General features: G+C 40.8%; 1 protein-coding gene across 1 annotated transcript; it reads left to right on the top strand.

Annotated features, from left to right (window-relative positions):
* Positions 1-11,812, top strand: LOC129709097 (proline-rich protein 11-like). The gene is made up of 7 exons (XM_055655208.1): positions 1-262; positions 1,962-2,190; positions 3,443-3,566; positions 6,881-7,122; positions 7,640-7,716; positions 10,256-10,369; positions 11,082-11,812. The coding sequence occupies exons 2-7, from the start codon at positions 1,966-1,968 to the stop codon at positions 11,278-11,280; spliced, it is 981 nt and encodes a 326-aa protein (XP_055511183.1). The 5' UTR covers positions 1-262; positions 1,962-1,965; the 3' UTR covers positions 11,281-11,812.
* Positions 11,813-12,134: the final 322 nt, after the last annotated feature.

The raw sequence follows: 12,134 nt of genomic DNA, 5'->3' as shown, positions 1-12,134 counted from the left end.
CCTTGTGCGGGTCACGGACAGTCCGCCTCTCCCTCCCTCCCTCCGGCCCGCGGCCCTTCTCCCCAAACCCCCTCTAGTATCTTTGCTTCTCTCCCTCCACGGGCCGCAGAGCCAGTGATTGCGCTGCGGCAACACGCCCTGGTTTGTGACCACTAGAGATCATAGAGCGGCGATCACCTCACCGGGACCCCCAGCTCCCGCCTTCACCCCCTCCTGTAACCGTGGTCTCTTCTATCGCACTTCCCGATTCACGGCGAACTTGGTAAGTGAACCAAGTAGCAACGTTGTGATTTTAAACAGCATGTCCTATAAGTACCACACCTCAAAGTGATTTGGATTTGTATTCCCTCGGCTTTTGTTGTTCATAAGTTCTTGGAGCAGAATTAGGCCATTTGGCCCATCAAGTCTACTCCACCATGCCTGATCTATCTTTCCCTCTCAACCACATTCTCCTGCCCTCGCCCCATAACCCATGATACCAGTACTAATCAAGAAATGTTATCCTTTATTTCAGCAACCTTATTTGCTGAGCCTTGCCCAACAATATTGCAGTCCAGATGAAGGCTCTCGACAAGAAACATCAATTGTTTCATCTTGAAACATCAGCCATGATCACATTGAATGGCGGTGCTGGCTCGAAGGGCCAAATGGCCTACTCCTGCACCTATTGTCTATTGTCTTAATTGTCTCTATCCTTGCAAAGATGCTGCTTGACCCGCTGAGTTCTTCAGGTTTCAGCATCTGCAGAATTTTGATTCTCTTATTTGCAAGGCACGTTGCCATGTAAACTGACAACTGCCACATTTGTTCTGAAGGATATGTCATTTTCATGATACCTTGTGTCAACACTGACACACCTTGGTCTCTCGAGATTCTGTTAGTTAGGGGATATGGGGCGAAGGCAGGAACGGGGTACTGATTGGGGATGATCAGCTATGATCGCATTGAATGGCGGTGCTGGCTCGAATGGCCTTCTCCTGCACCTATTGTCCAATTAAAAAAAAAAATTACCTAATTAAAGACAATGTTGCCCAAGTGCTTTACCTCACAAAGCTTTTCTCATGTAATTTCATCCACGTTATTGGGATTTGCCAAAGATTTCTCTCTTGATTTGAAATACCCGAATCTGGTAATTTATTTTTATTTAGGAAATATTGTTTCTTGTACACAGCCTAAACTTCACCTTCCGTTCTTTTCATGCTTAATCTCTTTTATTATTTTCTCCAGAGGATAATCATTTGGTGATTGTGCTCTGTTTTAAGTTTTCTTCCAAAATGATTTTTGTCTTCAGATTACAGAAACATCCTGGAAACCCCAGCTTTGACACCACTCTAAATTCCATTACGAAATTACTGCGCTTAACCCCCCCTGACCTTTTTAAGAACGGCTCAGATCATTTTAAATTTGTAAAAAATAGTTCACCAGAATTGCTTGAGGTATTTTTTTCATGCAAGACACTAATCAGAGACTTACAATATGTGTAGGAAGGAACTGCAGATTCTGGTTTAAACCCAAGATAGATACAAAATGCTGGAGAAACTCAGCAGGAAAGGCAGCATATCTGGAGAGAAAGAATGGGTGACGTTGTGGGTCGAGACCCTTCTTCAGACTTCAGACTCTCAATCTGAAGAAGGGTCTCGAACCGAAACGTCACCCATTCCCTCTCTCCAGAGATGCTATCTGTCCCACTGAGTTACTCCAGCATTTTGTGTCTATCCTCGGAGATTTACAATATGTGTGAGGCACTGTATTCAACATACCTACATAATGGGCAAACTCTGCTCTAAATTTTGCAATAACTCCCTTAACTTTATATGATTTTGGTTGTAATTGAGTAATTTACATTGAAGTGATGCCCTAGTGAGATTTGATAAGAAAACAAGTCAGTGAGCACGTGTGAAGCTAATGTGCAATATATTCTTACCCTTTTAATACTTTTTCCGCCACCTTCATGTCCACAGACCCATGATGGAAACTCTGGAAGAATTTGACCAAGAGTATCCTCTGAGTAAGATGTTTTGTAAACGTATGACTAAAGAGGAATTTGACATCGAGGCAATGACTTACACAGAAAAGGCACTGCAGGACTTATTTCGCTCAATGGATCAGAACCCATCGTTGTGTGAGAAGGTTGTACGCAAACGCAAACAAGCCGAACTCGAGAACGCTGGGTTGAAATCTTTCATCAAGGTACTGTCGATATCAGAAGCTGGTTGATATGTTGTTTCAGTTACACTTGGAACCACTCAAAGAATTATTATTCTAATATGTGACTGAGAACCCCCACCATTTTGTCTCTCCTTTATTTATAATGTCATTTAATTTACTCCAAACCATGGTCATAGTTGTAGAATCTTGACAGTTTTTGACGATGAGACAACTCCTATTTTATTTACAACTATCTCTTTAAAATATTCGTTTGGGCGTAGACCATGAGATTTTAGTCTATTATTTTCTCTCCACTTTATCTTTACTAATACAATTTAAAATTAGAACATATAACTTTTCAACACAAGAACAGGCATTTAAGCCCACAATGTCTGTGCCAAAAATGATGCCAAGGCTACCTCTTATCTCCTTGTATATAATCCATATCCCTCCAATCCCTGCACATCCACATGTCTCTCCAAATGTATCTTAAATGCCACTGTTGTACCTGCCTGAATTTCCACCCACAATGTCATTTTCCAGCATTTCACATCCTCTTTTTTTTTTTCTTTAAATGTTGCCCTGCACACCTGTTTTAAACTTTGCTCAGCTCCATTGGTGGGAAAAAGTTTTTCCATTGGTAGGAAAAAGTTTCTAACAGTCTATCCTGTCTAAGACTGAATTTTATATACTTCTATCGGGTCTCCCCGCAACCTCCAGTGTTACAGAGAAAACAATCCGTCTGTCCAACTTCTCCCACTAACTAACAAGTCTCCTATCATCTTTTTGGTCTTTATTGCAACCATCCTACCAATTTTAGTTTTCAAAAAAGGTTTCTGTCCTTCAAAATGGCCGCTCACCAACTCTCTCCTTGACATTTGAAGGTAACAAAAAAGACGTTCAATTTATACATTTTTGCATAATCCCTTTTTCTGTGTATTTATTTTTATTTCATTGTTTTGTAGAATTTGTGTAATTTATGGTTTTGAGTATTCTCTCTGTCTATGTTCTTGTGATGCAACTGCAGTCAAGATCTTCATTGCATCTGTGTCCAATGGGTTTTTTGTAATCAAAATATCATTGATATGAAGTGCCTTGAGAAATTATACTACCTGTACTAAAAACTGTTTAAATGCGTTATTATTAGTGCCTAGGCCTTTGTGGAGGGTAGACCTCTGAATTACTATGTTCCATTAATTTGTTCGTTTCCCACATTAAATGTTGCAAGGTTAGCAATAAATGCAGAACTATTAAACTTGTCTGGAATTATTAAACATGAACACTTTCTTTACAGGCCAAATTTTTCTCAGCTGTGGATGGTAAAATGAACCGCTGCAATGCTGTTGAAATTGATGAGTTACAAGAAAGACTCCAAGGTTTGAAGGACGAGATGACGAAAGTGCAGATGTATGCTTGTGGTAAGATTGCTATTCTTAATGGATTGTCAAAGTTTCAATCTCAAGTCAATCTAATGAGGAGATAGGTAGGCAATTTAGGAGTATGTTTGGAAGAATGTGATGGTTTGCTTGCAATATGCATGAAAGTAGTCACATTTTTCCCTTGTAATTGGCAAACATTGACTGTACATAAACAATTCAGGATTATGTAGTGTGGTGTACAGTCAGGGTATATTAATATTCTGATTTTTATGTATTCTGATTATCGGGGCTGCAGCTGTTTATCCAGACTGTTCAATACGTATTCTTGTATTGTATTCAAATTTTATTGTCATTGCCTCACTTTGAGACAACGAAATGAATTTCCCGTACAGGCAGTATCGTTAAAAAAAATCACAAGATTAATGAAAATTAAATAATAAAACATATTAAAAATAAAATTGAAATATTCTGATCCACAACACAACATACATAAATGGCACCCAGGTGGGAAGGCTGTCCAGCCAGCCTCCCCTCCGTGTCCATCCGTGGTCGGGGCCTTCCGAGCACCCGCAGTCGCCGCCCCGGGTGGCCCGATGTTCAGGCCCTCACGCCGGGCTGGTGGAACGCTGACGCCGAACCCCGACGGTGATCATAGGACATTAGAAAGAAGAATTGGGAAGATTTTCAGTTTACAATTCAATAGAAAGTTGATCAAAGGTTATGGCATAACAAGTGAATTTAGCTGATGAAATCAAATATATTCAGAAAACCCATCCAAAAGCGTTGTCGATCATCACAATATTTCTTTGTGGATTAACAAAATAGACAGACGCCTTCTCGTATTTAGAGGACACCTAGTTTCACCACTTCAAGGCACACTCTTTGAGTGAAGCTAACATCAGCATTTTATTTCCAAATGTTTTCATTGCAGTAGCTATACAACAAAAACAAATTGAAATGGGAGCTAAGATGGTTATTAGGAGAAATCTTCATGAATTGGTTTGCAGTTCTGCAATAACCAAAAGGCACGTCTTAAATGCTGAAGCCTTTCTCCATATGCAGAGCGAAAGCTAAATCCCTGCACTGGAATGGTGTGTTTTTTTCTCTATGTATGAGCACGGATAAGTGGTGTTACTGGTGTACTATGTGTGATGTGCTTCACATTAGTCCTCAGGACGACTTTTTTTGATGATGTATTTGGGGCTGAGGCATTTTCCTCTCGGTAAGGAGACCCTCTGTTGGACACTTCGTGTTAAACAAGTTACATCCAACGGAAGCATGTTTTCTCTTCAAATGCTGTTGGGACGGAACTATATGACACTGAAATGAAGTAATTGAGGGACCAATATATAATGGATATTGAGAAATTATTGATCTTTAGGCATTTGGAGAGAGCAAATATTTTAGTTTTCCTTGATTTTATTTTATTTATTGGGATTTGTTCTAATTATGAAATCTCTCAGCAATGTATGACATGAAAGGCGGTTATTCAGCCCCTCCTTGCTTTGAGACGAATCCCACTTCCATCTATCTTAGTGCATCACCTCTCCATGAAAATTGGCATGCCAGTGACCACATGCTGTAATTTCCCTCCAGGTTAATCAAACTTGCCAACATCTCCAATGTGATAGTGCCACAATGACTGAGCGTAAACTGATTGGTGCCCTTTGTGTGTATTTTCTGCATGACCTTATTAGCGTCACAGCCACCATTCATTGATTTAGGCACCACTGATATTCAGAGTTCATAGAAACATAGAAAATAGGTGCAGGAGGAGGCCATTTGGCCCTTCGAGCCAGCACCACCATTCATTGCGATCATGGCTAATCTTCCCCAATCAATAACCCGTGCCTGCCTTCTCCCCATATCCCTTGATTCCACTAGCCCCTAGAGCTCTATCTAACTCTTTCTTAAATCCATCCAGTGATTTGGCCTCCACTGCCCTCTGTGGCAGGGAATTCCACAAATTCACAACTCTGTGTGAAAAAGTTTTTTCTCACCTCAGTCTTAAATGGCCTCCCCTTTATTCTAAGACTGGCTCCTGGTTCTGGACTCACCCAACATTGGGACCATTTTTCCTGCATCTAGCTTGTCCAGTCCTTTTATAATTTTATATGTTTCTATAAGATATCTCCTCATCATTCTAAACTCCAGTGAATACAAGCCTAGTCTTTTCAATGTTTCCTCATCTGACAGTCCCGCCATCCCAGGGATCAATCTCGTGAACCTACGCTGCACTGCCTCAATCACAAGGATGTCCTTCCTCAAATTAGGAGACCAAAACTGTATGCAATACTCCAGATGTGGTCTACCAGAGCCCTAAACAGCAGAAGAACCCCTAATACAAATCCTCTTGTTAGAAGAACCCATTAGCTCTGCCTGCTGTACTCCCAACTTTCACTGAAAGGACACCCAAGAAACTTACAAAATTGTTATGAAGGCCAGGATTCCATTTGGGGAGTCCAGGACAAGGGGTCACAGCTTAAGGATGCTTTAAAACCTGTGCGCCAACTTTTTTCACACAGAGAGTGGTGAATCTCTGGAACTGTACAACAGAGGGTACACACAAGTCTTTTAAGAGGGAGTTAGATGTACCCTCCCTAAGGGGATCAGGGGGTACCTAACGGGATACTAACCCCATGATCATTTGAATGGCGGTAATAATCTGGCCCCCTTAATTTGTTTTTGCTGTACCTCCCCCTTACCTAACCTAACCCCATTGAGATAATAATCTGACCCCTTGTTTTTGCCACCAAAGTGGATAACCTCACATTTATCTATATTATACTGCATCTGCCCATCTGCCCACTCACTCAACCTGTCCAGGTCACCCTGCAACCTCCTAACATCCTCTTCACAGTTCACACTGCCACCCAGCTTTGTGTCATCCGCAAACTTGCTAGTGTTGCTCCTAATTCCCTCTTCCAAATCATTAATATATATGGTAAACAGTTGCGGCCCCAACACCGAGCCTTGCGGCACTCCACTCGCCACTGCCTGCCATTCTGAAAAGGACCCGTTCACTCCTACTCTTTGCTTCCTGTCTGCCAACCAATTTTCTATCCACGTCAACACCCTACCTCCAATACCATGTGCTCTAATTTTAGTCACCAGTGTCCCGTGCGGGACCTTATCAAAGGCTTTCTGAAAGTCTAGATACACTGCATCCACTGGCTCCCCTTCACCCATTTTACTTGTCACATCCTCAAAAAATTCCAGAAGATTAGCTGAGCATGATTTTCCTTTCATAAATCCTTGCTGACTTGGACTAATCCTTTTACTGCTATCCAAATGCCCCATTATTACCTCTTTAATAATTGACTCCAGTTCATTGGGATGTTTGTGTTTTATAGAGGCCAAAGGACCAAGAACGTCTAAGCGACTAGCTGAAAAGAGGCAGAAGGAGCAGGCCGAGAATTCTACAAAGACGGGTTCCTGCCGACCTGTATTGGCTGCTACGGTTCCTCCTGCTCCTCCCCCTCCTCTTCTTCCTCCCCCTCCCCCTCCTCCTCCAACACCACCACCACTACCAATTCTATCCTTCCGTAATCTGCCGCTCAAAACCCCTCTGAAAGACAAGTCCAACCTCTGCACAGTAAGTAGCCATGCTTGAAGCAAAACCACAAATGCATTTTGTTTTAGCTTAGTGGCTGACGGTGTGGCGTGGGAGCGGTTGCAGGCAAACCCCACATCACAATGAGGTTGCGTTGCTAGGAAATGTTCCAGATAGCAATTACCTGTAACACAAAACCACGTCATCTACACAAATGTCAGAAACATGAGTTTAAATAAATAAATTTGTGTTGATTTTACTTTTTTCACTTAAATTTTGTGAGAGCGAATTTTATTCTATATCTTAAATTTTTGGGTAGTGATATATGAATTTCTGTTGTCTGAACAGCCATAATATGGGGTCACCTGTATTGACAAACCCAAAGTTTTGTGTTCAGAAAAAATGAATGCCCTGGAAAGAAAAGTAGACCTTGCCAGAAGGAGCTGGGAAGTTTTGCGTTTTTGACTTTAAGAAAAATCACGCACCTTGGGTCAAGTGCTTCACAACTACTTTGATAAATTTAAAGTGCCGTCTCTGTTGCTTTTCTCTCATCTTGCAGGAAGGACAAATGGTCATGGCAACCCCAGACCTACTGGAGAGTTATGGACTGGCCAGACTGAATCGACGTTCGAAAAGGTGAGAGGGTGCAACATTTAATTTGAAGCATAGTTACTACATGTTAACATTTGAAGCTAAACCGTTGGCGTTTCTCACATGAACATGACTGGTGGTCAGTTGTGTCAGTGTGCAACATGGGGGCACAATTAACCAGTGCAGGCTGTTCAATGTCACTGACCATAAAGAGCAACAACATCAAGGCGTTGAAGCCTTTTGGATCAGTGCATCCCACTATTCCACAAACACATGATAGCTAAGGGCAAACTTTAAACATATGCTCCCATTCATTTTCTTTTCCATTAAAACTTGGTGCTTGGAACACAGTTTTATCACCAGTGAGCCAATATTGACACTTGTTTATTTATATAAGGACTTGGGTATAGCGGGTTATCACAAAAATAAATAGAATCAGTTACAAAGTTGCTCTGACTTTATAAATACAAATCCTTTGTTGCATCGTGTTAGACACTGTGTAGGAATAAATAACTGAAAAGATGAGCGATGCTCTTAAGGCAAGAATGTGGAGATTGCAATTATGTGAAGGAAACAATTTGGAGGTTAATTGTGGCTAGGAGCACTCCTAATAGAATGCAGTTTGTATATCTCCCACATTTAAAATAAGAAAATGACATTAAAATTATAGCATATAAAAACAATATTCTGAACTTGCCAAGATAGTGCATGTCACGAGTCAGTATGAATTGTGTGCACGGTAATCCTTGAACACTTTGCTCACACAACTACATTATACATCTGAATGAAAATATCCATGGTTTTGTGTCCCTAGTGGAGTGAAAGTTCTTAATGAATATGGTAAAAATGAGTGGATCAAAGAGTATCGGTTCTGGATATGAGTTTAATGGTAAAGGTGGATATCCAGCATAAAATTAGTGTAATTTAATGTTTTACAAAAATTCAGTTTAAGGAAATATTCTATGTAAATAATGGAAGATGTATGTAATGTTACGATTTGGAAAAATCACACACACATTCATGTTATGGAAGAATTATGATAACCTGGAGATTGAAGCCAGCAGTCCCTCACACCTACTCTGCAATTCAATACGATTGTGCCTGATCTGTTACCTCAAATTCATGTTATCCCCAAACCTTTTAATTCCATTGTCAAAACCTGGTGTTTTTAGCCTTGAACATTTCAGCACCCGAGCAAACAGTGCTCTAAATCTGAAACTGAAACAGAAAACCTGATTTGTGTACAAAGTCATGAGATATGCATAAACTCGTGAGAGGAATAGATTGGGTAGATGCACAGAATCTTGCCCAGAGTAGGGGAATCAAGGACCAGAGGACATAGGTTTAAGATGAAGGGGAAAAGATTTAATAGGAATCTGAGGGGTAACTTTTTCATACAACGGGTAGTGGGTGTATGGAACAAGCTGCCAGAGGAGGTAGTTGAGGCTGGGACTATCCCAATCTTTAAGGCACATGGATAGGACAGGTTTGGTAGGATATGGTGCAAACATGGGCAGGTGGAACTAGTGTAGCTGGGACATGTATGGGCAAGTTTGGCCGAATGAGTCAGTTTCCATGCTGTATCACTCTGAAAAAATGAAAGGTCTACTCCAGCATTTTGTGTCTACATTGGGTCGCTGCTGCACAGCCAGGGAAATACTTGGAGTGTAAAACCCATTGCTCAGCTGTTTTTGCAATAACCTATGCTGCTGATTTAACTAAGGCAAAACATTGCGTACCAAGCAGTAATACATGTACTCTGATAGATGCTGCCTGATGTGTCGAGCATTTTAAGCATTTTTATGGAAAAGAAGGGTCTCAACCCAAAATGTTACTCATTCCTTCTTCCCAGAGATGCTGCCTGTCCCGTTGAGTTACTCCAGCATTTTGTGTCCATCTTCGGTGTACACCAACATCTAGTTCCTTCCTACAGCTATCCAATGTAATCTGATACATCCATGGCACTGCCAAACATGAAAAATGTGAATCCTGCAGACTAAAGTGGTACTTCCACGATTCCAGATCCCTTTGGGAGTGGGGAAGTCATGGGAGGTTAACAGAAACCCAATGTGCTACAGGTTCAAATTTTATTAACTAGGTATTTGGAACTATACCAAGGACCTTTTAATTCATAACTCTTGGAGCCATTTACTGCCAGGGGAACTTGTATAAACCTCGGATAGAAACACTTGCTCTTTGGGCGATTTACCTTTGCCACTTGGACTGTGAATTCCATAATTCTATGCATAACATTCTCATCTTTGTGATTGTTCAACGCTTCATTTGAGACTGATACCTGATTCTAGACACCTCATTCTTCTAAACTTTAGAATATAGACTTAGTCTCTTCGGTTGAAGAACATGGTAGATTGGCTGGTACCTAAAATAATTTGTCACTTACTCGGTATCTTAAAATCGTTAAGTATCTTAAAATCGTTGCTACTAATGAGCTTGAATCGTTGTGTACAAAACAAGAAAGATTAAAACTCGATTTCTGAAACGTAATAACCATCTTTGTTCCCACTGATTATAATGTGTTTTTGGTGGCTGCTCAAATTTACTTTGTTAATTAATCTGTTTTTAGTATTGGGGACCTGAGAGACACTGGAAATGCCGACAACCGTCATCCTGTCAGTATCTACTCTGAGCTGCTGGCTGCAAACCATTTTCAGAGGCTTCGTTCAACAGGGGTGGACAGGTATGTAGACTTATGTTTAAATGTAGGCACACAAGGCCAGAGATCAAATGCTGGTAAGTGCGATGTATAGATGGGCACCATGGCTGGCATAGAATGGTGATCCAAAGGACATATCTGTGCTGTATAATTCTGTGAGCTGCAAAAGTGAATAGATAGGTTCTACTTTCACACAGTGCCATATTAATAGGTGATAGAACTGTCCACAGAAATATTTGCTTCTGTTTTCTTGAGATATATAAAGCCTTTCTGACATTATGTTGGAGAGTCCGAACATTCCAAGTATCTAATTATTAATGCTTTAACCCCAAGTTTGAATTTTATAAAAAGGACTTGGGTCATTCAGATACCATCAATTTCCTGGAGTCCTTCTCTTCATTTGTTATACATTGAGTGCATTAGAGAGGGTGGTAGCTACCATTAGATCAACATTGGTCTCACACAGAAGGGAGAGAAGGCGAGTAGGTACCTGGAGGGGGAAAATGCACACCATCGGGCCAGCGATCGGAACAACCTCACACCCATGGAACCCTCTCCGTCACCACAACCCACGCTACATTTAGTTATGGTGGTGTGGCCAGACCCCAATCAATAAGCATGCCTCACCTGGTACTTATTGCCTATATGTGGTCGAGATTGCTTTAATGCACGTCATTTATTAGTAACTATTCTCCACTCAATGCACTTTACTAATTCCTGTCGCCTCCTCTTTTAGATCTCCTGGTGGGACTCCATCCAAAACTCCCAAGGACAATGCAGCTCAAGGGGAAATGAGCACTCCTGCATCTGCCTTTAATACAACTTTGTTAGATAAATTTCGTAATGCTAAGAGCCCTGTTGAGAGTGCTCCACGATCTCCAGCCGTCAGTGACAGTGACAGCTCAGGATTTGCCACCCCTCCAGGGAGCCCATGAGGGAGGCAATGCCTTCAACCGTCCCTGGAATTACTGACTCTAACCAGAGAACCCTACTGAATCAAAAAGGAGTCGTCTTTTGGAATTTTCATTTTGGTAGAAAGCGGTTGAGAATCCATGTCATTGAACCAATCATTACTGCTGAAGACCAAAAATGTAAGGAAAAGGTCCTTATTTTTATACCAGCAATGGTTTCCTGTGCAGGTAATATGGCAGCGTCTGTTGTTCTACTTAACATAAGACAATGGTTACATATCTCAGTGAGCAGTGCTAGTTTTCAGAATGATCTTGTTACTTACGATGCTTTAAATAATCCCAAGCTATTAGTCTGCAAAGTTCAATATTTCTAACTTTTTGTTTGGGAACATGGCAGTCATGTGTAGATGCAGTATATATCTTTAAATGCCCTTGAGTTTTCGACATTGTTTGTTATAGCTATTTCACTCCGAGGTGGAGAGCATGGGAAGAGAATTTGGATTTTAAATATAACAAACCTTGAAATACATATGACCGGTGTGAACAGCACATAATTTTTAAAAAAGCCATATTGGAAGTGTGATTTACATGATTTAAAGTGATATCCTCTTTAATGTAAACGGTTCGTACACTTGGAACAGCTATAAATTCAAGGTCTTTCAAGGTCCAAAAATCCGATTTTCAAGGACAAAAATCCAGCAAACATTGATGGCTTATCAGAGACTTGTATATAAATTGCTTGATATTGGATGATTTGATTCTGTACCAATTAAAAGTAAATAAGAAGGTTGGCTGGTCACCATCTCAGATTTGATTGAAAATCATGTTTTGCACACCTCTGGTACCCTGTACAAAGAACTGCAGAAAAAAATCAACTT

Source organism: Leucoraja erinacea, chromosome 25, assembly GCF_028641065.1.
Source record: "Leucoraja erinacea ecotype New England chromosome 25, Leri_hhj_1, whole genome shotgun sequence".
Taxonomy (NCBI): domain Eukaryota; kingdom Metazoa; phylum Chordata; class Chondrichthyes; order Rajiformes; family Rajidae; genus Leucoraja; species Leucoraja erinaceus.
This window is presented reverse-complemented; position numbering and strand designations above follow the sequence as displayed.